This window comes from Denticeps clupeoides, chromosome 9 (genome assembly GCF_900700375.1).
Source record: "Denticeps clupeoides chromosome 9, fDenClu1.1, whole genome shotgun sequence".
In the NCBI taxonomy this organism is placed as follows: domain Eukaryota; kingdom Metazoa; phylum Chordata; class Actinopteri; order Clupeiformes; family Denticipitidae; genus Denticeps; species Denticeps clupeoides.
Window position 1 is genome coordinate 15,128,736 of NC_041715.1, and position 26,999 is coordinate 15,155,734.

The 26,999-nt window shown below is 44.6% G+C and overlaps 3 protein-coding genes across 7 annotated transcripts in view; all 3 read left to right on the plus strand.

Annotated features, from left to right (window-relative positions):
• The window catches only part of rapgef4a (Rap guanine nucleotide exchange factor 4a), a 32,248-nt gene extending 29,156 nt beyond the window's left edge, over positions 1–3,092 (plus strand). For all 3 annotated transcript variants that reach the window (XM_028990418.1, XM_028990416.1, XM_028990417.1), the window contains 7 exons: positions 113–291; positions 998–1,088; positions 1,156–1,206; positions 1,541–1,628; positions 2,078–2,142; positions 2,237–2,291; positions 2,576–3,092. In XM_028990418.1, coding sequence (XP_028846251.1) covers positions 113–291; positions 998–1,088; positions 1,156–1,206; positions 1,541–1,628; positions 2,078–2,142; positions 2,237–2,291; positions 2,576–2,697 — 651 coding nt within the window. In that variant the 3' untranslated portion in view covers positions 2,698–3,092. The remainder of the gene's footprint in view (positions 1–112; positions 292–997; positions 1,089–1,155; positions 1,207–1,540; positions 1,629–2,077; positions 2,143–2,236; positions 2,292–2,575) is intronic.
• A 365-nt stretch (positions 3,093–3,457) lies between these two features.
• Positions 3,458–22,439, plus strand: map3k20a (mitogen-activated protein kinase kinase kinase 20a). 3 transcript variants are annotated; one of them, XM_028990414.1, is made up of 20 exons: positions 3,458–3,837; positions 5,638–5,821; positions 6,344–6,431; positions 7,834–7,935; positions 8,041–8,106; positions 8,723–8,751; positions 8,832–8,969; positions 9,955–10,041; positions 10,319–10,393; positions 11,055–11,161; positions 12,929–13,064; positions 16,804–16,848; positions 16,931–16,961; positions 17,052–17,182; positions 17,584–17,646; positions 17,729–17,824; positions 20,192–20,308; positions 20,425–20,499; positions 21,230–21,380; positions 21,462–22,439. In XM_028990414.1, exons 1-20 carry the CDS (start codon positions 3,641–3,643, stop codon positions 22,130–22,132), a joined length of 2,589 nt encoding a protein of 862 aa, XP_028846247.1. In that variant the 5' UTR covers positions 3,458–3,640; the 3' UTR covers positions 22,133–22,439. The 3 variants fall into 3 exon arrangements, 2 of the variants coding, with proteins under 2 accessions (XP_028846247.1, XP_028846248.1); XR_003750728.1 differs by lacking the exons at positions 20,425–20,499; positions 21,230–21,380; positions 21,462–22,439 and adding an exon at positions 19,228–19,334; XM_028990415.1 differs by lacking the exons at positions 16,804–16,848; positions 16,931–16,961; positions 17,052–17,182; ... (4 more) ...; positions 21,230–21,380; positions 21,462–22,439 and adding an exon at positions 14,210–15,837.
• A 362-nt stretch (positions 22,440–22,801) lies between these two features.
• cdca7a (cell division cycle associated 7a) lies at positions 22,802–26,535 on the plus strand. Its single transcript, XM_028990420.1, has 10 exons — positions 22,802–22,897; positions 23,537–23,677; positions 23,746–23,850; positions 24,383–24,592; positions 24,666–24,743; positions 24,821–25,012; positions 25,106–25,240; positions 25,664–25,813; positions 25,885–26,021; positions 26,103–26,535. Exons 1-10 carry the CDS (start codon positions 22,886–22,888, stop codon positions 26,131–26,133), a joined length of 1,191 nt encoding a protein of 396 aa, XP_028846253.1. The 5' UTR covers positions 22,802–22,885; the 3' UTR covers positions 26,134–26,535.
• The last annotated feature ends 464 nt before the right edge of the window (positions 26,536–26,999 follow it).

Below are 26,999 nucleotides of genomic sequence, written 5' to 3' on the forward strand. Positions count from 1 at the left end.
TGAATGTGCATTTTATTCACACATGTCCTACAAAACTGTGATGCTTTATTTTCCAACGACTGCTTTGGTCAGACAGCATGGTTGATCACTCTTAAAATCTCAATAAATACAGCATGAGCTCATATACCACACGTTTGGAAGGCAACACTTCAAGAAAACCACGGCCAACCTGGACCTGTTTCTGAGAAGGTTCAACGAGATCCAGCTCTGGGTCATCACCGAGGTGTGCCTCTGTTCCCAGCTCAGCAAACGCGTTCAGCTCCTCAAGAAGTTCATCAAGATCGCCGCCCAGTAAGCAGAATGACTTGGCGCTCACAATTATTTATTAATACATTCAATTAACCACTTAATGCATGTAGATCTTACTCTTAAGATATAAAACATCTGAGGTTACATGCATCCATGTACCCTGCTTAAGATGTGGACTTGATGTTTGCCCTCAAATGATCAACCTGAAATTATGCCATAATTACCTACTTACCTGAAGTTATGCCATATGACCACCCATAGACTCTTAAAACTACTTACTGATTTCTTCTTAGGTAAAGGTCAGAGCATGGAATATTCATCAATGGGCTCGTCAACAGTCACATGAACCCCCATCATATCTGACTATTCTTTTGCTGATTGTCATACTTTGCCTTAAAAAAAGGAGCAATCCAGTGTTGGCAGGCATTCTAGAATGTTCTGGACATCATCTGTCAAAAACACTGTAGGCTAATATCAGTAAATGTGTTTGTTTTTGGTGGATTCTGTTTGAATGGTTACCAGGCATCTTCGGAACATCATCATAACTGGATATTGAAATGCATGGCGTGATAATTGTAAGCCGTGTTCTGTGTCAAGTTGCTATTGTATGATATTTTTGTTGTGCAGTAAACAGTCCATTAGTACATGAATGTGAGAATAGCCGCTTGCAGAAGGAGGATGAGATCATTCATGCTGAGCTGTTAGGTGCTGCTGGACTGTAACGCCTGTGCCCCGGTCACCCTTTCAGCTGTAAAGAGTACAAGAATCTCAACTCCTTCTTCGCCATCATCATGGGCATGAGCAATCCCGCCGTGAGCCGACTCAGCCAGACCTGGGAGGTGCGTTACACATGCATGGGGCCTTTATTTGCTGTCAGACCCTAACCGTGGCGCTTTGCATTGACAGAAACTTCCGAGCAAGTTCAAGAAATTTTATGGGGAGTTTGAAAATATAATGGTAAGTTTTTAAATGCTTCAGTGTGAGTCATTATTATGCTTTCATTTAGTTTGCACAGAATTTAAATAACGAAACACATTATAGGCTGGCTACATCATAACCTTTATTGCACTCTTGAGTCTGCTGGTTCTATTTTGTCCATAAGCACATGGTCACATATTCATAAAAAGTTCTGAATCAGCACCTTTAGCGAGAGTGCTGTAATTAGGGGTGACTGATGTGTTCATTGAGACTAATTGTGGCTCATTTAGTTGTCAGTGCGATGTATCTAACTGAGGAGTGCTATTGGCCCCAGCGGGGTATCACTCACGCCGAGGCTTTTCCCTTTCCCCAGGACCCATCCAGGAACCACAGAGCCTATCGACTCACCATGGCCAAGCTGGATCCACCCATCATTCCATTCATGCCTCTGCTGATCAAAGGTCAGGACATCTCCCTCCACAAACAAACTGTGGACAGTTCGGTCAATGAAGAAATCAGACCTGCATTAAAAAAAAAAAAATCTGATTTGTGCCACTCTGTATTATGAAGCTATCAATAACTTTTATTTCTATACAGCTGTAGATCATGGTTCGGTTTATGATAGAACAAAGATCTATGTTTGCTTGTTATGGTACTATTTTCATGACCATGGTCCTGGGTTGTGTTTCGATATGTCTGAGTTCTGTGTGGAGCCCACTTGGATTTTTTTTTTTTTTTACATTGAATGATTCATATGGGACCTATCCAGGTAACCTACATACACGACCCTGACTTTTAAAACATGTAGGTCACATTTGAATTGTTCACGTTGCCAGATAGACTCTCCAAGCATCACAGTTCAAATACGGATGGCTAAATACTAATTTTATATTGTTTATTATTTTACCAGATATGACTTTTACTCATGAGGGCAACAAGACTTTCATTGACAGCTTGGTCAATTTTGAGAAAATGGTAATTATTTCCTACAGATGTTAGAATAACATCTTTTTTTTTTTTACTGTCATCATGGTAATGATATTAATGTTTTTATCTTTCGTTCCTTCAGCGCATGATTGCCAACACAATAAAAACAGTGAGATTCTGCAGAAGTCAGCCCTTCAGTAAGTCCGCCGAATCTCTTTTAAACGTTGATGTCTAGCACATTGAATGAGCTGTTGTCTCCAAACAAGTCCTCATTTTCTTGTGTTATCACCTTTAATGATGCACTTTAACCAGATTCCCTCAAGGTGTTAGTCTGGCATCATTTATTCTCCGTGGCCATTGAATGGTGTGATTTTTGGGGCATAACGGCTCATAATTAGAGGGATAATTTCTTGTGAGGTATTGGATTTGTAGCCATTACATCAGAGCTTCATCGCTTCAATTTACCTGTGATTAAATGCAGACACGTCACCAGCCAACAAGAACCAGCAGGACGTGCGCGGCTATGTGAGACAGCTGAACGTGATGGACAATCAGAGGACGCTGTCCCAGCTCTCCCACAGACTGGAGCCCCGGCGGACCTGAGCACCACCAAAATATGCTGCGTTTTCTACTGCCTCATAATAAGCTAGCATCGCCTGACCAAGACCCCTGAGACCCCAACGTCACATATGATGTTTCGCACAGTGCAGAGATGTCAGCTGTTGAGTTCGTCACTGAACACTGGGACCGTTTGGAGCTTGTTTACATCATTGTTGTCATTTTCTTCTGCAGCTGTAGCTACTGTCACATGACTGATATTTGTTAAAACCTGGACCTTTCATACATGAAGAGAACGGACTGCATATTATGATATGAAAACCCCTTTTAATCACCAGAACCGATTTTCTATTTGCATACAGTACAGGCCAAAGGTTTGGACACACCTTCTCATTCGATGTGTTTTCTTTATTTTCATGACCATTTACGTTGGTAGATTCTCACTGAAGGCATCAAAACTATGAATGAGCACATGTGGAGTTATGTACTTAACAAAAAGTGCAGACCTGGCCTCCACAGTCACCGGACCTGGACCGCAGAGAATAGTCAAAGGGTGCTAAACACCTCTGGGAACTCCTTCAAGACTGTTGGAAAACCATTTCAGGTGACGACCTCTTGAAGCTCATTGAGAGAATGCCAAGAGTGTGCAAAGCAGTAATCAGAGCAAAGAAACTAGAATATAAAACATGTTTTCACTTATTTCACCTTTTTTTGTTAAGTACATAACTCCACATGTGTTCATTCATAGTTCTGATGCCTTCAGTGAGAATCTACCAACGTAAATGGTCACGAAAAGAAAGAAAACACATTGAATGAGAAGGTTTGTCCAAACGTTTGGCCTGTACTGTACATCTCGGCATGCCACTAATTTTACTCTGGAGCCGAATGCTGAAATATGTGCTATCGGCTTTGCTACGTTTTGTGTACTATGTAAATAATTAAAGACTGGATCGGCTGATTAATTAACAACGAACAGGTTATTAATCATATGAAGAATTTCAGCGTGCACACCGTGATGTTTCGCCGTGATGTTACCGCCAACCGTCCGCGGGGCGGCGCTGTTGCCACGAGAACTTCGGAAAGGTCCCTGGTCGTCGCCGTTGCGCAACGCGGAACCTCCGGCGTCAGCCCCGTCGCGCGGCCGGGATCGTCCGCACCGGCAGCCCCCGCGCCAGGCGACACCGGGTACGTACCGCGCCGCTCGCGATCGTCCCGACAGGAGCGGCGACGGGACGCGTGGCCGCTGCACCCCGGTGCGTCCCGGTCCACGCCGCTTCTCGGTTCATAGGTCGCTCGGGGTGTCTCGGGTTCCCACAATTCCGGCGAGCGAAATCTACGGTTATCATCATCATCATCATCATCTTCCCTCCGGCTGCACCGCTTCCTGTCGCGCTGAAATATTATTATTATTAATAATAATAATAATATTAAATAAATAAATAACCAGAAACGTGACACGCGCGTGGGCGCGCGACCCCGTCGGCGATAATTATGAACGCGCAGGTTGTTTTGCGCGAAGGAGGAGGAAGAGGAGGAGGAGGAGGAGGAAGGGGGCTGTAATTGGCCATTCAGATATTATTAAATGCAGCAGGGGTAAAAGTTTCGCGACTGGGGGCTGAATGTCGGCGCATGTGCGCCTTTCACTCTTCGCCGAGAGCGACTGGCGGATGAATGAACGAGGAAATTAGGGGGAGAACATAAAAAAACATTTTTACTTTTGCGTTTCTTAAGTTTCCGTGTGCAGTTTGTTTTGAAATATATACATATATATATATATATAAATTTTAAATCACCAAATAGTGCCCCTCAAGTCGGTTTAATTGCTTTATGCCCGCGCCTGCGCCATAATGAATGTTTATGGGGGTCCTTTGTTGCGCGCGCACAATGCGCACAATGCAATATCACAGCAATAAAATTAGACGGGCTTCCGTCTCCCCATCAAAGACAAGCATTTCAGATGAAACAACTTTTCATGTGTGTGTGTGTGTGTGTGTGGATCTGACAGAAGCCCCTGCTGCAGCACAACTGCAGGCTGAGTGGGAGCCGGAGTTCTTCCCACATCAGGCAACCCCGGTGCCCTGGACGCCTTTGCACAAGTGTGTGTGAGCGGTCGGTGCACCGAGCGGGCTGGTGTGAGGCTAAATATAGCCTGAATGGCAGTAAATCACTGGAGAGCATTGGCTCCCCTCTGCGACAATGGAGGCATTTCCTGCTGGGCTGGATAGCAATCCCAATTCCGGCCCAAGTAACAGCCTCTTAAAAGCCATAATTGCTTCACAGTAAATGTGAAACTCATGAACAATAACCGAGCTGCAATTTCCTGTAATGCCGGGATTATTATTTATTTATTTATTTATTTATTTGGTACAATATGCATTCAGCTTCTTTTTTTTATGTACAGTAAAACAAAAGGACATGCTTATTATTGCTGTTTTCACTCTAATACCAGCGGCGTGTTTTAATTGGTGGCATTATCCCTCTAATTATGCCGCTCTGTATTATATGCTTCATCTTGTCATACCAGCAGAAAGTGGGTGTTGGGGTTAGGGAGTAAGAGGACTTGTTTTTTTTTTTGTTTTTTTTGCAACTAAATAGCAGGTTGCATCATTACGGCGATGGAAACTGTTCTCGGTTCAGCTCTCGGCCAGATAGCTCTGCGTTAGGCCTCGTGACCGCCGATCTGGGCAGCGGCATAGCTCAGATGCCACAGGCCCTGTGGACCAGGTGCCGGCGAGTCCTTGGCGGCCAGCTGCTTTGCTGGACGCGGTGAGTCAGCGGCGTGGGTCTCGCAGAGGGGTATGGAATGACCCATAAATCACCGGTGTCACAGGGTCACGCTGGGCCGGGGCAGCCAATGGTGTGGAAGGCTGTGTGGGTAGCGCGAGCGCCGGGGCTTGTCAGTCTCGCGGGCGGCGTGTCCTACTTCGCTCCTTTGCTCTCATTTCTTTCTCTCCCCCCTTATTTGTTTTCGGTTTGGTCCTCCAGAAGCAGCCGTTTTTGTCATTATGAGATGTCGTCTCTCAGCGCCTCCTTCGTGCAAATCAAATTTGATGACATCCACTTCTACGAGAACTGCGGTGGCGGCAGCTTCGGCAGTGTGTACCGAGCCAGGTGGATCTCGCAGGACAAAGAGGTGGCAGTGAAAAAGCTCCTCAAGATTGAAAATGAGGTGGGAGTCATAATTGCCGGCGCCTTTTCATATACTTTTTTTTTCTCGTTTTTTTTTTTCTTTTTTAATTGTCAGTATGATAATCATTTTAATTGCTCTCCCTATTTAGTGGGTTGTGGTGACTTTTGTACCCATCAGTCACAGTCATTATACTCCCCCTCACGGGAAGGAGGGCGAGAGCTCGTCTCCGAGAGTCGCCTCTTTGTGCACAGACATCCATATACTGTTCCTTTCAGGGAAAATTAGTGCCAAATGAGATCATATTAGTCTCAATTAAGTCACTGGTTTGCCTTTAAAGTCTGTACGTGACTTTAAAAGTGGTGGTGGCTTGTTTTTTTTTTTTTTTTTTAGTTAAACAACATTTATGTCACACTTACCCTTTCCTGGCATGAAGTTAAGTTGTGAAAGCAGGTGACAGAACGCTTCGGTACGTCCGCGTTCCACGTACATATATATGTATAGAAGGTAATCTGAAACGATTTGCTATCATCTCCCCTTCATAAGCTCGGGTGTGTGTTTCAGGCTGAAATCCTGAGTGTCCTCAGCCACAGGAACATCATTCAGTTCTATGGCGCGGTCCTGGAGGCGCCCAACTACGGTATAGTCACCGGTAAGCACGTCCACGCCGGAGCTTTTTCATCCCTCTTCGGCATTCTGGACAGCCGACGTTATCGCGCTCGCATGTGACCGGCTGTATGCTTTCAGTTAATAACAAACCACCAGGATCCTGCATGTCACTATGGAATTGTTTGCTCAACTTAATTATTGTAAGTACAGCAGTTGAATATCAGAAGCTGATTAAAAACAGTCGTATGTTGTAATATTTTACAACATGTAGCTGAAAGGTTTAAACGAGCATTGTACTTGAATGCTTGAATTTTATTCGAAAATTCATTATTCCCCATCACGCTGGAAGGGAGTTCCTCTGTGATTATCTCCCCGTCCACAAAGTTTCCACAGACATGGCTTCGTTGCGCCATTGTTTGGACACACGGCGGCGGCCTTTGTTGCGCGCTGCTTTGAAGATGCGTACGAACCACTTGGTGGTTCACAGCTGGTCACCACTAACTAGCTGGTTGTCGTCCCTCCACTATACATTCACCTCCAATTATCTGGCCCGGGCTCAGGAGCTAAGACAATGTGCGGTCGACAAATCTCCTTCCGACTTCATTAACAATGTTTGTGTCGGCGGGAAAGAGGAATTTGAGAAATAAACAGCATTTGTTATGGTTCTGGGGAAGGAAGCCGATGTTCCTTTGACGTCCGTGTATGCCGTGCTTACGTTTGGGGATAAAAATGTCTTTTTTTGCTGGTAGCTTCTGCACTGTTGAGAAAGTAATAAAAAAAAAAAAGTTAACAAATTATGATGCTGTTCCAGCATTGTTGGATGTATCTGGTCTCTGGGCCAATCATATTATTATCAACAAATTGGAATTTGGCAAAGGGAATACTTTTAGCATTGGATTTTTATACAAATAGTTGCAGCAGACAAAGATGTTTCAATCACCTGCACCATAAATATGTCTTACTTCCATAATGGTGCTTTCAATGAACTTGGTGGGAAAGTTGCTATAGCTATATGAATGCATGATATATTAATAAGAATTAATAACTCAACTCAGTTTTTCATCTTAGTCATCAAATTCCAACTATATTTAACCCCTTTGTATTCTTCAGTTCACAATATAGTGGCCATCATGAGGAAAATGTTAGAAGCTCTGCTTTTGACAAACAGTTGCCTATATTTGCAGTTTCATATTGGAAAATGATCATCATATTGATGATAATGTTATATTTTAACTATTGTAAACCACTTGTAAACGATTTTTGTAACACGATCCCATTCATTCTTTAGCCCCTTTTCAAGGGCAGATCAATGACAGGTCAACCCTGAAAACCAAAACATAATCCTAAAGTCATTAACCTAATTTTTTACCCTTGTCACATTGATTGATTAGAGGCTTTTCACAATACAGGAGGAACGTGTTGGTGATTATTTTTGTTTTCTGTAGAGTATGCCAGCGGGGGCTCGCTTTATGAGTACCTGTCCAGTCCTGAAAGTGAAGGTATGGACATGAAGCAGATTTTGACCTGGGCCTTGGACATAGCAAAGGGTAAGGTCATAACTGATAAAAATTCACTCAATATCAAAATATATATAAATGTAGTAAGATATGCTGAATAGTACGTCACTTTGTTAATCTTGAATCTCCTTGTAGGGATGCACTATTTACACTCAGAAGCCCCTGTCAAGGTGATCCACCGGGACCTGAAATCCAGGAATGGTGGGTATTGTCTCACTGGCAGAGTGTAAATGGTGATAAGAATATATGTATATTCTGAATATGTATAAGAATGTGTTTTTTAAACACATTTGCTAGGAAAAAGGAACTTCCTCCCATATAATCCTTGATGTGGGAGGAAGTACGTAGTCTAGAGTATCAGGTATGCTATGGTGTCTTGGTGGATAGAGAAGCACTCAAGCATTTGTGGGAAGAAGCATTATGTAGAGACCAAAGTCAAGAATATGAAACTGAGCTCAATTAGGATAAACAGGGCAGTCAAACAGGGTAAAGAGTGTAAAAGAATATATAGAGCTAAGGTATGGACCCTCAAAGCAGCAGAAGACATGTCTAGAATATGAAAATATTAGGAATAACAAAGAAGATAGACAGGGCAAGATGATTAGAGGTTGTTAGAAACATAAAAAAGAAAGGTTTATTGAAAAAGTGTTTCAAGACTACGAATATTGAATGGGCTTGCCAGATAAAGAGATCAGGGTAAAGTTGAGGGTAAACTTCCAGTAAGACAAAACCACTAAACTAAATGGCAGAAACTGAATAGGCATATATTTTCCATAATTATATATTTCTGCTGATGTTTATGTTTATTTATTTGCAGTGGTTTTGACTGCTGATAAAGCACTAAAGGTATGCCGTTGATCCCGAAATCTAGTAATTTCCTGAATGACAGTGTGACAAAATACAGACATTTTCTTTCGCATTTCCAGATCTGTGACTTTGGGGCTTCTAAGTTCCACTCCCACACTACCCATATGTCCTTGGTGGGAACATTCCCATGGATGGCTCCAGAAGTGATCCAGAGCCTCCCCGTCTCGGAATCGTGTGACACGTACTCCTATGGCGTGGTGAATTGAGTACACACATTCCTGCTTCATCTATCATTATTATCTTATTATCAATGAAATTGAGCTGAGTTGAGGAGTGTTAGTCACCTAGTGACTAAGTCTATGAGCCAGAAGATCATAAAGTCACAGGTTCAAACCCCACTTACTACCATTGTGTCCCTGAGCAAGAATTGTATCGTATGCATATGGTATGTGAATTGTATGCATATTATTATTATATGGTAGGGTGCGATGTCACTATAATATTGAATTGTGAAGCTTTACTACCTTCACTACCACTACTGTGCAAGATACATGTGTTCTTGCATTATTAATGGCTATGATGAGCCAATTTTCCATCAATTTGTTTGTGTTGTTGGTCTAATTCATCATTAAACCTGTAACCATGATCAAAAATAAAAACAAACCCCACTTATTTTAGAGCATGAATTTCCAAACGCAGCACTATGAGTGGGGCTTCTTTGCTTGTGTAATGTCTAGAGTTTTGTCACCTATCTTTAAAGTTTAAAAAAAGTCAAAGTGAAGTGATGGTCACTTGTGATACACAGCAGCACAGCACACGGTGCACACAGTGAAATTTGTCCTCTGTATTTAACCATCACCCTGAGTGAGCAGTGGGCAGCCATGACAGGCACCCGGGGAGCAGTGTGTGGGGCCGCTTTACAGGGCCGCTGTACAGGGCCGCTTCCTTAACCGCTAGGCCACCACTGCACCTTTAAAAGCATGGCACTGCCCTCTTTGTAATGGGCTTGTCCGGGATTTGAACCCGGGACCTTAATGATGTTTTATAAGAGTTTAAAGTGGGAGGGGCATGATGATTGACAGCTCTCACACATGCATTTTTCTCATTCTGGCTCCCTTTCCCTCTTTGCCTGGCCAGCACCTTTTAAACGGATTTAAGGATTTCGAGTTTAACTTTAATGATACAGGGCATTGTCTCGGATAATACTGATACTGTTTTTTGTACTTCCTGTTTCTGTGTAAGGTTTTATGGGAGATGCTCACTCGGGAGATTCCCTTTAAAGGTCTGGAAGGCTTGCAGGTGGCTTGGCTGGTTGTGGAGAAGAATGAGGTAATGAAATAAAACCACATCATGCATTTATCAGAATGCATCAGCATGCCATTTTTCAGCCCCTCTTCTTACTGTCACAAAATAGAGTATTTTTCTCTGCTGAGCTCCAGATGCCGTGGAGCTTGGATCATTACACACAACACGGAGTCACCTTTTGGAGATGGAAGAATAATGTTTGATTTAATTAGCAATCTGGTGCAGGCGACAGTCACGTCACGACTCAGCTGCTTTGCCACTGTGTCTTTTGCGCTTGACAGTTTTAACCTTTGTGTTCCAGAGATTAACCATTCCCAGCAGCTGTCCTGACAGTTTTGCTGTGATGATGAGGAGCTGTTGGGTAACAGATCCAAAGGTAAGAGAATAATGTGCAGAATTATACATTATACACTACGTATTAAACGGGAATGCCAAACACGAAGACCCTGGTCATAATAGTTCTGATTGGACCAAACATGGTCCGCTAGGTCATTATAGGTGAATTTTGCTGGGCCAAACAGTTGAGTTATAACCTGCTTAATTTCAGCCATTCATTCTCTGTGGCAACTTCTAACAGAATAGATGTCATAGTTTTGACCGATTTTGTTCTATAAAACGCTGGTTATTTCAGTCTAGCCATTTCCTTATTGAGTAGCTGTCATATTTTTTATATTGACAATTTGACTTGATGGCAATATAAAACAAGCACAGCTAAGAACAGACATGAACTAAAGCATTAAATGTAATGGGTTAATGTTCAACAAGGCTGACATGCTGTTGCTCATAATATTATTTACTGTTCCTGCTACTGACATAGTCCAGTGTTCATCAGTGTACGGGATATGTCATCTTGGCCTTTGACCTCTGTAATGTAATATATATGTAATATATTAAACGTTTAGTCCAAGTGTACAAACTTACAGAAATTTGTCGTAAGTTGGACAAAGATTTCTTGTTCAGACAAACACGGGATGGACATATAGATAGATGGACAGCTTAAAATACTGACGCTGATCCCGGTTCTGTCTTTTCTGCAGGAAAGACCCCTGTTTAAACAGATTCTGGTGGCCCTGGAGTCCATGTGGAATGACAGGCAGCTCCCAGACCAGTGCAATTCCTTTCTGCACAACAAGGCAGAGTGGAGGTACTCGCTGACACCACTGTACAGTCAGAGTTAGTTCCGTCTTAAGGATGCACCTCTGTCCATGTCGGCTGCTCTCTCTCAAGAAGCGTGTCAGGAGCTATTTACAGCGCATCTGTTTAAAAGTTTAGAACATGTGGGCTCCTGCTGTGACATTACTTGTTCCTCAGTGGTCCTCTCGTGTTTTAATTTTTACCTTCTCAGAGAAAATTAGATCGCAAGCGTTAGAAATTACATCCTCACTCAGGCCAGTGGGACATCGAGTCTCAGCTCACCCCCGTCTGGTCACCTGCAGTAAACAGGTGCTGCAGACAGGAGACGTTGTGCTTCCTCATTACGGCAGTCAGTAGGGAGCCAGATGCTGGGAGCTGGCTGAGCCGCCGCCGCCGCCGCCGCCACCGCTGCTTCGGTCACTGATGAGCAGACAGCTAGGAGGACTGAGCGCAACTGCACCGCAGCTAATTGGGATTCATGGGACCAGAGCGTCTGGCCCTCAGCAGCTGGGCTGCATGCTGATGAACCGCTAACCCTCCCACACTTTCCCATCGCGGTCAGCTGTTTCGCCAAATTTGCCAGATTTAAGACGATTCTTACAACGCTGTCACGCTTTGCAAATGTTACAAAGGTGTCTCCTTCCAGAAGCCAGAGCCCTTCCATTTTAATTACCATACCCATTAAACGATACTGAAGTATATGATGTAGGGTGGTAGTAGCCTAGTGGGTAACACACTCGCCTATGAACCAGAAGACCCGGGTTCAAATCCCACTTACTACCATCGTGTCCCTGAGCAAGACACGTAACCCTAAGTTGCTCCAGGGGGGGACTGTCCCTGTAACTACTGATTGTAAGTCGCTCTGGATAAGGGCGTCTGATAAATGCTGTAAATGTAAATATGATGTGTATTGATCACACACGCATATATATATATTTATATAGCATATAGCATATATATATTCACAATTTCTTTCAAAATTATTTCAGTAATAAATCAGTGAAACACTCAGCATTTTTATAACCAAACAACTGTCACATAACAATTTATATAACAAGTCTAACCAATGAACATTTTCGCCCCATTTGAGAGCAAGGGGTGTTTTGTACGGGTGAGGCAGTCCGGAGTGTTCCAGGAGAGCACGAAGGGGAAACTCCTTTCCGCATTTTTCTCTCCGCTATGAGAAAGGAAGGCATGGGGCTGAGTGGGAGGGAGGGGCTGAGGGCGGAGCTCGGTGCGAGAGAAGGAAGGAAGTAGAAAAGGCTGCTACGAAACACAGGGTGGGGCTTCAGTTCAAAGAAATCCAAAGAATGTTTGCTGGGAAATCACAGGGCAAGTTTAGAGTCCAAATCTTAGAGGAATGGGTGGGCGGGACATGCGGCATGCGTCACCAGCAGCTCAGTTATAAATAATAACCGGCAAGCGTGGCGCACTGGGCCCTTCTGAACCACACAGCGCACCCTGCTGGGTAACCGCCAGGGCACGCACTTAACCACAAACTCGAGTAACTCCACTAATCAGACATTTTCACATTGATGAGCGTTATCACGATGATAAGCATTTTGCAAATGTCAAAAACAAACATATCTTTTTATAATAATCATTTATTTGATCTAATTTGTTCAATACATCATGTAGAAAATCTGTTAATAGTGATCTCAAGTAATATTATATTTTTGTCATTATAATTTCTGAAACATGACACATTTTGTAGGGCTCTCCTTGTTTTCTGTTGGACTGCGGTCCTCAGCTCTGTTGTGCTCTACTGAATTGCAAGGTGTGAGATCGAGGCCACGCTGGAGAGGCTGAAAAAGTTGGAACGGGACCTGAGCTCCAAAGAGCAGGCGCTGAAGGAGCGTGAACGGAGGCTGAAGGTGTGGGAGCGGCAGCTGATGGAGCAGTCTAACACCCCGGTGAGTCGCCTGCGCGGCAGGACAGGTCACCGCGGACGGGTTATGCGTGGACCTGTCACGTGACCAAGATCAGCGTATGTGAAAATGTCATGGTGCTGCTTTGCATCCTAATCTGAAGAACAGTTAGATGCTACTAGTGAGTTCTGGGGACCCTTTTTTCTGTTAGAGAGAGACAAATGATTACAGGGTTGGTTGTGGCTCACAACAAAGCATGTTGTCACTCTGAAATGTGTGTCTTGGGTGCTCGGCGTGTGTGTGTGTGTGTGTGTGTGTGTGTGTGTGTATATCTCTGTGTGTGTGCGTTTTTTGTGTGTCACCTGGCTGGTGCCCACGCTCCTCAAAGAGACACCATCTGGGTTCTCGTGTGCTGGGAAAGGCTAATTATGCCCATTATTGTTTCTTTGGTTTGAGTGTGGATCATGTGCTATTTCCAACCACAACATTCCGTCATAATCTATCTGTGTCACATTTGGACCAAAATCATTCATCACTCCACTTGTAATGTAGATATGGTATTTGCATGCTGTAGGATAGGTGCACGGGCCGGGAAACCTATTTGCATTTATCTGCATTTGCATTTGTTTGGGTCTCACATTTTTAACACCCGTTGTAGTTTAAATTGTAGTAGCCACCATTTTTTTAATGTATTTTTTCTAAACTCGATTATTTCTGCTCTTTCGCTCTGTTTATCATCCTTCCTATTCAAAAGGAAATGCATTTGGCTATTTTTAAGTGGTAAAAGTGCCCCTAAATGAGTGAAAAATAGAGGAAATCATTCAAAGCATGGCAAGTGGCATTAGTGGGTCTGGCTGAAGTGAGTTTGCGGAAAGCTCAATGAACCCGTAGGTGCTGTCATCAATGATGACCCTCCCCCCTGTGCTTTGTCTTAGCTTAAATTCTACAAAAGGATGCATTTCTTCAACCTCATTTTCACTGTTTTATAGCTCTTTAGGTGAATTGTAACACTGAAGCTTGCTTTCCATTTCTGCAACCCCTTTCTTAAATCACATTTGACCTGAAAAAATCTAAAAAAAAAAGAAAAAGAAAAGTGTATTGTTTTCCTTTGATTACTGTGATTACTTAATTTAATATATTTTCTTCCTTCCTTCCTTGATTCCTTCCTTTCTTTTTCTTTCCCCTCTCAGCACTTCTTTCCTCTGGCCCAAAAGATTAGCGCTCAGTCGTTTTACGAGTCTAAGATGGAGGAGTCGAACAGCTCAGAGGTGTCGTGTCAGATCACGGCCTCCGCTAGCGACCAAGCGGACAGGCTGTGCCTGCAGACCATGATGAGAGGCTTTGGAGACATGTTTGCTCTCACCATGGGAGACCCCGTCCTGCACTCGGGGATGGAGATCAACATGCAGGCCAAGCAGAACACTTCCCGCTCCAGCACTATCAGGGAGGGCCACAAAATCAACAAGGCCATCGGCCTGGGCGGCTTCGACTGGTCCGATGACAGCGATTAGGGCCCCGGCTCTCTCTGGGGTGACATTGGCCACGTTGCCAATCAAGACGTTCATTGTGAGAGCTTCACTTCAATTGCTGCTAAGCTTTCAAAAGCAGAATGCTGAACACAAATTGCAATGATTTGATATTTCCTGGTGGCACTTTTTTATTTGTTTATTGATTGTCATTTTGTAATAGAACCATAATAACAAACGTAAGACGTTAAGCAGTGTGATGTGAGCAGAACCATATTCCGCTGCTAAGTATAGACTGTATTAGCCAACTGGCCACATTTTAACAGATGTCATTTGTGTCAAATGAACTGGATGTATAGCTGCACACTGGGTAGAAAGGGTTGGTGTGCACGTTGTGTTTGCGAATGCGCCGGCTTTATGATGAAGTGACATTTCGTTGACATTAAGATTGGCCAATTTGTGCTGTGCAGAGAGCAGCAGTTGTGATGGAGTCCCTCGCCGGCACTAGAGAACTAGATTTCCTCTGGCTGACCCGCACTCGCAGGCAGCTGGAGAAACTTTCCTCATCGACCTTGTGAGATTTTCCAGCCATTTGCCCCCCTTTGTAATCTGCCATTCACAGATCAGGAAAGTGCCGCGGCCTATAGACATGCAAGGGTTCTCAATGTCAGAGCCTCGGCCTATTTGCCGGAGTGATCGCCAAAAAGCTATCATCACGGGAATGCACGGTCAAGGTTATCACTGCATTGTTTGTGTGAAAGACGTCAACTTATTCTTATTCTTATCCTTGCTGTTTGTGAAAAGGTCGTGCCCAAGACGTCTCATTCCTTGTGTGCTGAAAGTTCTTCGTCATTTAAGTATTTCATCCAACGCTTATAACTGCAGATTGAATTTGAACAAAAAAAAGTTTCACTTTTTTTCACTTTTTTTTGGTGACATTTGTGACATTTGCCAAGATGAGTACTCTGCTACATCCATGTGTGACAATTATGTTGATTTATGGCGGCATGTACACAAGGTCTGTCTTGTGTTTTTGGACTTTCTTTATACTAAATCCTATTTGCAGATTCTCTTGTTCTCACAATTAAAACAGCCGGTTCTTTCACGTTGTGAAAAAGCTGGCTTGACGAAAAGACGGAAACATGATCCGTACGGTCATTTTTTGTGCATTTAGCTGTTATTGTGTGTTAGTGCAGAATGTCTGGCTCTGTATAACTAGCAGGTCAACACTTCAGTCAAAATGAGCAGGGTCATATTAAGGAACATGGTTCATTCTTTATTAGACTGTTTTTGGATTTAAAATTTTTTATGGCAGTGACATTTTTACTTCTTTGAATAAATGGTTGTGTTGAAAAAATATGAGATTTTTGTCATTTCTGCACTGTCCCAGTAGACCTCAGATTTATCATATTTGTACAATATGTAAAATAATTAGGCTAATATTTTACATCAGATGAGACGGTTTATCTTTTGTGCAAGTTGAAGTGCACTTTTAAAAATGACAGTGTGCCCACATGCCACTTGGGGGCAGCGTGATGTGAACTGATGAACTCTTCAGTGCTGTCAAAGGAATTTCAATTATTTCAATTAAGCAATTTTTGCTGACTTTTCCCTCACCCCCTGTCCATGTGACTCTGTTTTCCGTTGTCAACAGTGATGAGGATGGATTTTATTAATATGATGTAAGGCATTTGTGAAATACAATGTGGCTCCTCGAAATGCAATATAATGTCATTTGTAATTAGCCCATATCATGTAATGGAACTTTGGCAGCTTGCGGAATTTTCCCCCCTCTATGCATGGCATAGGAAAAGTTTTCGGACTGCAGCTGGGCTGGAGGGGTGCGTTACGGAGGAGAGCGATGCATACAAAGCTTACATTGATTACGAAAGGCTCGCTTTCAATGCAAGCCATCAAGATTGGCACGGGTCCTTGTGCTCGGTGCTCAGCGTCAGATGTGAAGCCAGCCAGGAATGAAAAGATGAAATATTCCTCACTGCGTCTCCCCCATCTTTTTACATTGCAGCATTGCTGTCGCCACATGTGGTAGCAGCCTCGTAGTCATAATGATGAAATTATTATTTTGTCTGGAAAGCTTTTTGCCCGATTACACTAAATGATCAGGGAGCAGGCTCGACAGCGCGTCCGACCAAGGAAACGCGCACGTACCCATTCTGCAGCTATTTTCAATTCCACATATGTCGGCTACAAATATGGTAAAAGATAGGTTGAAAATGACTCTTGTTTGCTGAAGAAGATCTGATCATGTTGTTGTATTAGACCCAATATTATCTGTTTTATCTCTTTTCACTGTGCAGCTCCTCCCTAACCTTGACATCTATGCGTGGACCGAGGAGCATGTGGTCAGTATCGCTGTAAAACCTACACACTGTATTAAGTGAAACATATAGGCATGTTTTTATGCTCATATCTCCTTGCCAACAGCACTTTTGGCTGAAGCAGATATGTGGGGCAGGTAGGTTTCATTCTTCTTACAGAATTATTATATTCATTTCCTCAACTGTAGCAACATGATATGTAAGATACTTGGTTATGGATTCTGTAGGTAAAAATGCACAGCTGTATGCAGACATGTTCAGGGCGAACCACATCACAGGCCAGAGGCTGCTGCTGCTCACTGAGGTTGACATGAAGGACATGGGAGTCACTTCCAAGGGCCACATCATGCACCTAAAGGTACCATGCCATGACGATACTTTTCCAGCTGCTGTCACGTTTATAGCACGGAAACAGTAGGCACATTGTGGTGTCCTGCACCAGCAAAGACTTGGGGACGTCTGTATTTGCGACGAAACACAACGCCTTCTGCCAATCACAGTCGTGGAAAGGTTGACATCACTTGACCTTTCCCACACCCAAACAATAGATTGTTTGTGCATGGTGTCGCTCGTTCTCAACTTGACCGCACCCGCACAATCCTGGCAAATTATTCGGATATTTTCGGCCTCTGGGTTGTGCTTGTTAGGTCATAGTACTTGGTGTAAAGACTGGTATAGTGATGTTCTTCTAGTGAAAAGTGAAATTAATGCGGCATTAAATGTATGTTGGGCAAATTATGTGCTTGTCTTCCTTTCTAGAATGAAATAGAAAAATTGGCTAATGATTACCTGGAGCTTCTGCACTTCCCACCTTTGATTAAGGTATGTTGTTACAGACGGAAATAAATAAATGAAATAAAATTACGTATTAAATCACTTTGCGTCCTTAACCTTCCATTTGAAGGATGAATGGGACCAGGAGGAACAGGAGGAGGCGATTAAGACAGTTTATCTAGAACTGGTGTTTGGTTACCACTGGAAAGCTGGGACAGGTCAGAAGGTGAGTATTAAAAATAGAATTGCATGTCATTACCACCGGAATGGTTTATCCTCCCATATTACCGTGCACTGCTTACATGCGGTGCACAAGGCGTTGACCATTTCACTGACCATGGAGGGTCGAGGCTGATTCTGCTGTTGGCAGAATCTATAGAATACATTGTCACTAGTTGCCTTGGGAATTTACATTTGTGCCAAACGGAAGTGATGTTCTGAAAATGGCAATAACAGTTATTCCAAGAACCACGGCTCTGAGATTTTGGCAGATGCCGCACCAGAACCTGCACTAACTATGATTACAATCATTATCATAGAATGCAGGTGTGTTATGTAAGATATGATATATGGAAGCTTTAATTTCCACAATGTATATTTTATTGTATATTCCATGTCATGTTTCGTGCAATGTTTTTTTTTTTTATCACTCAAAACACAACCTCGTGGGTTTGGGAGATTTGTAGAAATGTATGTATTTCCAACGGATGTGGTTCATCTTCCATTTTTCCCTTCAAGTCTAACACCCTGAGGGGTGCTCCATTGGTTTCACTGACCTTATCTTTCCCTTATTCACATGTGACCCAGAGTTATTTCCATGAGCACCCTTTACTGAAACCATTTCAGGTTTAAAACCTGCAGAATGACCATTCCCACTTTTTTCCATATCATCTATGCATGCATTTCCAAAACATTACCTTTTCATCGAATGACCGTGTGATAACTTGTCATTTCCATTGAATTGAGACCCTTTAGTCTGTCAAGAATGTGACGCTCCTTCACTTGAAGTTCCTATTTCCCTAAGCAAAGATGCCCATTATTATCTCCATTAAATATCGACCACTGTCATACTAAGCACATTTTCTGCTCACAAGGCAGTTCTCCTTAAAAACACACACACACGGATAAATAAATCTTTCATCTCAAGCGATGTATCACATCCACCCCCACTTGCTGGCAGTTCTTTGTTAGGGCCTCAAACGGTAGAGAAAGGCTGGTTCTCCACTTGCTGTGTGAATTTAATCAAAAATGGCCCATTTAGCCAGAAGTCATTTTCTTTTTAAAAGGCAAATGTTATTTAATCTTTCAGCTGTTCATTGTCCCATCATAAATAGTCCCCTTTCAGTGCGTTCGGCGGGGCTGAAACGAGCCTGCTAATTGCCTCCCATTTCTTCTGACATGTGGTGGTTTAGTGGGTAGAAAACACAGCAGGGAGAAGGAAACAGGAGGCTGAGAAAATGAGAGCTAATTATTTTCCCCTGCCTGGTGTCAGGTTCCGTGTCAGCCTTGTTTTTACAAACTGGAAGGTTTTTTGCACTAAATAAAACAAACCCGCTCTCCGATTTTTTTTTTTTTTTTTTTTTTCTCCTCTCCCCCCGTCCCTCTTTCCTGGCGGTGTCATGGAAGCAGCTGCACTTCTCAAAGACAAAATGAGGGCCCGCGATTGTGCGGCCACCATCTGACAACCACTGAGGGTCCCCTACTAATGAGGATATCACCGCGCAGCCAAGTGAAAGGTGCTGAATTATGTATGAGTTGTCATTAGACGCGCTCCGGCTCGGGGCATCATTACCAGACATTGTTTCTGCTGAAGTGATTAGACCGGGACGGACCCCGGGCCCCGGCGTGACTGGCCGGGCCGGCGCAGGGCCGCCGGCGGGCCACCGAGCCCGGGGGCTGCCCGACGCTCTCGGCTTTGAGCGGCGTCCGGCCCCCAGGGACTGAGCAGGAGTGGGCCGAGACTCCGCCGATGAGTGTGTTAGCGCCTCTCCTCTGATGTCTCCCCCTGTGATCCCTCTGCACAATAGATTGGCCCGCTACATGATCCCAGTGTGGTTAAGCTGTGACCTGTGGCTTTGTGGCTGCTTTGCGGGAATGGGAAAATCATTACTGCTTTGTCAGCAAGCATGGTGTCAGGAAGGGGGCAATGTTTGCCCCTCTGTTCATGTATCCATTTTTTTAGCTCCATGAGTGGGAAATAAAGTAAAAAAATTTTGACATCTACCAATGGAATATGTTTTAGAGTCTGTGCATATGTCCGTCGTACAGTTTAGGAAAAATTCTCATCACCCACCTGATGAAACACTGGACACTTCGATTTTCGGTCAAATTTAGTATTCAAACCCAGGCTACACGCACGCATTCAACCCCAAATTATTTTCAAGTCACTTGTAATTATGAAAATGTTTTTTTTTTTTTTGCTTTAATTAATCTGTTATAGGTTTAGCAGTACTCTCTGTGTGAGAGGCATTAAAATTACCTGTGTGCCACCTCTAGGCTGTGCTGTTGCTTAAGCTTATGGACCCAACAGAACTAGCTGAGTCCTCCCTATCTCAGACAGTTAATCTGTATGGCCTGTTTTACATTTACACAGGACTGCAAATGGAAAATGTACATCGAGTTGGACGGAGACGAAGTGGCGTTGACTTACATCAAGGAGGTCACTTTTAATTCCTACAGACATGACATGGACGTTCTGAAAATGACCAAGGTGTGTACTACGTGCTACATGACCCTGAGCACTCTATTTACTTGATTAACATTTAGTAAATATACTATAATTCAAATGATTCCTTAAAACAGTAATGCATGCAAACTGTTTTTCAGCCACCATTTGTGATGGACAAGTGGGTTGTAGGACTCTCAGATAACCAAATAGTTGACTGCACCATAAATTACGAGGTGAGCTGAATGCATTATTGTTCCTGCCGCGCCTCTGCATTATTGCAACACCATTAGCTTTGGCAGGTTATGAAAAGCTCTTGCACCTAAATCCCCGAAGGAAATCAATGCTAGTGGCTCTCGTTGAAAGAAGCCAACGCAAGAAAGTTTGCACATGCATAGCAATCCTCCACTTTACAGTAAAGGCCACAAACATGATTTTCATCCATTCCTCCAGAAAAGAAAGTGCTGTTTCAAGACAAGATAGTAATTTTTTGTTTCTTACTGACTGTCTTCAAGCATATGGCATTTTTCTGTCAGCAGCTCAGAACCATTATGCATGTGTACTTTCATATGACATTTCATGAGAGCTGAAATGTGCTAAAAGCACATTTGTTTTTAAAAGCTGACATAAGGCTGCAAGTAGTGGTAGGCCATGCCACAGTTGCCTGGAGTGTCATAACACAATTATGAAGCAGTGTGTGTTAATTTATAATCTCACGCGATTATTGATAGGAAAGTTGATTTTGATTTCTCAAGGCAATGTGTCTGAACTACAAAAGTTGTATATTCTAGAAAAGGGCAATTATGAATTATGATGAAAACAATACATCAAGATTTCTTGTGATCATTCTGTTCTTTTAGGGGTTAACTGTCCACTTTCTGCCATGACAATGTAAATTTCCCACTTGTGGGACCAATAAAGGATCATCTTATGTCATCTCTTATAGTATCTATTTATTTTCTTCAGAGTGATGTAAGATCACCTAAGCTCACCAAACACAGCCACGCAGTAAAGTGGAGTCCCACGAGTGGTACTGATTACATCAAAACCGTGGAACTTCTCATAGATACATCACAACAAGCTCCCGATGGATCCGCTAGAAGCAGATCCAATTCTGGTAAACCTCAGCCTTGTTTGTTTTAGTACTGCATTTGTCTCATGTATATCATGCATTTCTTTTATTAATGTGTCATCTCAGGTATTGATTCTAAATGGATCTACAGAGTAAGGCAGAAGCAGCAGAACAGTCCACAGCTGATGCCCGTAACTCCTCCTAGCCGCGAGGATGCCAGGACTCTACCCCAGTTCCTGTCTGCCTGTGGAAATCAGAGTTCGTATGCAGCAGCACTTAGGAGGTCACCTAGCAATGGTTTGCTCTCACCCTGGACTGACTCACGGAGCTCATCCCCGACATCTGGGCTCTCCACCAAACTTTCCTCCATCCACCTGGACTCGAAGGGCAGCAGCCCCTCCAGCACCACCTCGGAAAGTGCCTCGGACCGTGAGCGTCCACACAGAGGTGCTGTATTGCACAGGTACCCAAGAAGCCACTATTCCGGCAACTCCCTCATGGATTCTGGTAGGGATTCAAGAAGGTCACCCACAACAGCGGCCTCAATGCATAGAAATATTAATCACAGTGGGAGGTCTCGACACAACAGCTCTGGTGCTGCAAATCATTACCAGCCAAGTACAATACCTGGCATGTCAAATATGGTGGACAAAACCAAGGAGGAACAGGAGCAGGCCAAAGCAGGTGAAGGTGGATGGATCAAAGTGGAGCGTCACAAAAGGCCTCAAAGGCAAGAGTGTAAACGTGCTAGAGGTCGACCGAAAAGAGGAGGTCGGGGAGGGCGCGAGCGAAACTGAAGATGATTGTGCTCTATTTAATATGCTCTTTTACTATGCCTGGTTGCTGTTTGAATGATCTGTCACTGTGACCTCAAAATGAAGCGTTATAATACTTTACAAGAATGGTGTGTTTTAAATTAATTACCAAATTTTAAATAAAACGACTATACTATAAAAATGTGTGCAAAGAATGTGAAATTAATTTTATTTAAATGTATGCTCTTTGTAATATTAAGGTTTTGAATGAAATGAAAAGTATTATTGGGTGTTGATTACTAATGTCCTATAATGTCTTTTTTTTAATCTGAATAAAAAATCAAAGACATTTACTGTTGTGTTCAAATATAAGATCTAAGTATTAAATGTGTATTTTCTAGCTGTTTCCTCATTCATTTCACGTAGAAGAGGTAGGTCGATGTTTACCACGCCCATTTATGCAGATTAGCCACCATTTGGCGCCACGAAGGGATGAGTGCTGAAGGTCCTAAAAGTCATAAAACTGCTTTAAAGTAAATCTAAATAATTTATGCACAGTTTGTACGTGTCAGGGCGAGATGTTACGCGCCTGTGTGTGACAGGCTTGCTGGTCTTTTCCCCTCGTTCTGTTTCGGCAACTTTGGTCGAAATTTCACACCGCTGGGCGGACCTCGGCGCGGCGCGGGAAAAAGGCTCCGCCCTTCGCAAAAGTTCCCGCGAAACTTGCAGTTGTTCTTCTGCAAGAGGTCTGGGAAGAAGGGCGCAGCACCACGTCTCCGGAGAGCAGATAACAAAATGCGTTCAAAGGTACACTCGCCAACACGATCGAACCTTCGCGGAAATAACGCCGCGCGTTTATTCTTATGTTGATTCATTATCTTATGAAATATGATTATACCTCATTGCCTTTAAGACACTGGGGCGTTTATACCAGTGGACATTTTTATCCAGGATTTCAGACGCTAGCTGCTGAACGCATTATGCAGATTTGTTTGAGTTTTTATATTGCTTTGCTACGAAATTCGAATAACTAAAACTTTTTTTTGTAGGTTAACAAAGACATTTGCCACAAGAATCTTATCTTGCACTTGTGGATTATTAAATAGCTGGTTTGTCATGAATCGTGCAAGTTGTGGGATTAAAAGACGTGTTTTTTGCACGTCTTCCCCACGCGAGCCGGGCAGGAGAGGGGCTTTTGTTAGGATTAGCCTAGCCTAGCTCACAAGCTAACTGCTAACTTTTCCCCTCGCTCGGCCTGTACAGTTTACTGACAGTCGGCCGGGAAATGGACAATATTCCGTTTTTTTTAGTTGGGGTGCGGGGGTTTACACGCGGGGAAGGGAGAAGGCGGGACTGGGAACGTGTCAGGGGAGAAGTGGCGCCAAAGCAACTTCCTGCCGATCTCGAACCCGCGCCCTGACCGTCTCCATCTTCTCCCTCCATCAGAAGCAGCAGCAGCAGCAGCAGCAGCCCGCGTCCGTGCGGCGGAACCTGCGCAGCTACAGGAACCAGCCGCTGGTCGCCATGGAAACGTCCTCCTCCGACGACAGCTGCGACAGCTTCGGCTCGGATGGATACGCCAACACGGTAATAAAAGTTTCGGATCGGATCGATATCGGCTCGAATCGACGGCATCTGACCATTTTGCTTTGTAGAGGAAGGCGCTGGTGCGAACCCGAGGCGCGCCAGGGCGGGGGAGACCGCTGGAGTCTTCTTCTGAGGAAGACACCAGGAGCATCAGTGAAGAAATGGATGCCATGGTGAGAAGTTTGAACAGTCCTACTCTTGCACTTTTTATATATACATAAAACCATATATAACATTAAATATATATATAATGTTTATTTTTGATTATAACATAACATTAATATTTCCTGTCTAGCAAAACATTACAATGGATCAAAACACTACCCTGGATTTAGAAAGTAGACATGCCCCTCGTTTATGGGTTTATCGTAAACCCCTAAATGGGGACAGTGGTGGCCTAGCGGTTAAGGAAGCGGCCCCGTAATCAGAAGGTTGCCGGTTCGAATCCCGACCCGCCAAGGTGCCACTAAGCTGCTCCCCGGGCGCCTGTCATGGCTGCCCACTGCTCACCAAGGGTGGTGGTTAAAAGCAGAGGACACATTTTGTTGTGTGTGCTGTGCTGCTGTGTTTCACAATCACTTCACTTTCACTAGATGAGGCCAACTGGTCATTTCATTTTCACCTCAGTGTGTAGAAATTCAGGCAAATTTATCTTGACTTGAACTGGCATCGTTTGACGATGATTTATTTCCTCGTTTTTAACAGATGATGGACGCCGACGTTGATTTGGTCGAGTCAAAGCCAAAGACGCGGGCGCAGCGCTGCAGCACCCTTAAAGTAGCCATGAAATTCCCCGCCAAGAAGAGCGCTGCCAAGAAGCCCTCCCCCCCAGCCAAGGACCCCGAGTCTGACTCCGAGGAAGGAGAGAACTTCATGATCAAGAGGGCCCTCAACATCAAAGAAAACAAGGCCATGGTACGCCGCGCCGTTTCTGCCGTTCGAGTGCGCCGTTGCCTGTTGACTTGTGCTAACCGTGCGAATGTTGCAGCTCGCCAAACTGATGGCGGAAATAAACAAAGTCCCGGGGCTGTTTCCGAGGAGAGCTTTCACGCCCGCTGGCAGCACGGTGAGCAGGACGGAACTCTGATTTTACCCTCGCGAGGGGACCGGTCGGTAAATGTAAACCCGTACGGCCCGTTACAGCCTCAGCGGAGTCCCCGCCGCCCGCTCGGCGCCCCAGGAGGCCGCAGGAGGAACACGGAGCGCCTGTCGCGGATACACACGCGCTCCCGCAGCCGCGTGGACGGCCCGCCCGGCCCCCCTCCGGAGGAGGAGAGCGAGGACAAGTTCGCGCTGGTGCGGCGAGTCCGCGCCGCCGGTGAAGACGAGGAGGAGGTGGGCCGTCACGTTTAGTCTTGGAGAGTTGCTACTCGCCGCGTAAACGAGCCGAGGTCGGTGGGGCTGATGGCGCCGCGTGTTCTGTTGCAGATGCCGTCCCGCCGCCGCGGCGGCCCCGGGCCCCTGGCCATCCCGCACGTGGTGCGACCCGTGGAGGAGGTCACGCAGGAAGAGCTCGACAACATCTGTGTGACGGTCCGCGACAAAGTCTACAACAGCGCTTCCGTAAGTGAAGCACGGCACACTGCAGCACAGCACACGGTGACACAACGCCACGCGTCCTCTGCATTTAACCACCACCCTGGGCGAGCAGCGGGCAGCCGTGACAGGAGCCCGGGGAGCAGTGTGTGGGGATGGCGCTTTGCTCGGTCGGGATTCGAACCGGCAACCTTCTGATTACGGGGCCGCTATAAACGCCGCTTCATTTTAAACCTGACTGTACGACATCGGCGACTGAGGGAACAGTCGATTATTTCTGCAATTAGATGCGAACACTGGCCTTTAATTCTCAAATCCAATGTTTATTAAAAAACGTTTATTACCCCTGAAACTGGGCAGAAGAAGTTGCTGTTAAGACATTAAACTTTGCGAGAATAATTTCCTGTAGCTTTTCTGCTGTTTTCATGTTTCTCCGTTTCTTCCGCTCAGGGATCCACGTGTCACCAGTGCCGGCAGAAAACCACCGACACCAAGACCAACTGCCGCAACCCCGAGTGCGTTGGCGTGAGGGGCCAGTTCTGCGGGCCCTGCCTCCGCAACCGGTACGGAGAGGAGGTCCGCGACGCGCTGCTGGACCCGGTGAGTCGCGGGCCGCGGGCGGGCGCCGTGCTCGACTGACGCGGTGCGCTGAAGACGCTCTGTCCCAACAGGCCTGGCGCTGTCCCCCCTGCCGAGGCATCTGCAACTGCAGCTTCTGCCGAGCGCGCGAGGGCCGCTGCGCCACCGGCGTCCTGGTCTACCTGGCCAAGTACCACGGCTTCGACAACGTGCACGCGTACCTGAGAAGGTGACCCCCCCGCCCCCGGCGCGTTGCGCGCGTTTTAATGCGAGTTCTGAACGCTAACTGTGTTTTATTTTGTCTCTGCAGTCTGAGGAAGGAGCTGGAGGACGCCGAGTGAGACTTGGACTGATTTTCGGGACTTCTGTTTTTGCCGTACATTGTTTTAAATGTATAGAGTTCTCTGAAGCGTAGAGGGAATACGTGTACTGTAATACGGACGGACTGTAATAATGCATTTTTTATTTTATTTTTTTTAAGTAGAAACCGCTCTTTCTGTGCGGCTCGGGGCGGCTGTCGCTCGCCGATGCCCCCGAGTTGCGGTAGGTGGAGAGGGTCGGGCGAATCTGCCCCATTACCCTCCCTCTCCAGCACGGCGAATCGCTGGCTGATAAACGGCGCTGCCTGCTCGAATCCTTCATTAGATAACTGTCACTAATGGTGTGGAAACAATTAGCAGCCTCTAATGGGAAGCTTGTACCTGTAAATCATTTTTCCTCCCTATTAAAGCACTTTTCTTGCTCTTTTTTTATTATTATTATTATTATTATTTCTGTGTCCGGCGGTGCTCTCCGGATTATACATCTGTTATAGGTGATCATGTCTTAATCTGCGGTATTATTGCCGTAGAACATGTGACCCATCAGTCCCATTAAATCAGGCTGGGATGTAAAATTCAGGAATTCCATTGCTTGGGGGGGGGGGCATCAAAAAAAAAAAAGTCAATCCGGCTGTGTGTGTAAATCAGACGCTCTTTAACTCTCTCTGTTTACTGGAGTACCATCACCATCACATTTTTTTTATAGCTATGAATCTTTCTCGTTCCGCGGGAAACAAACGCTTCAAAAACTATTATTTGCATAATAAAGATGCACTTGAAAATACTGGTATTAAATACCAATGATCATCCACTTTGGGGTGATGAATATTTAGGGAAATAATTGTTTACGACGCTCAAGCATTGAGCTGATCTGGTAATCAGGCTAT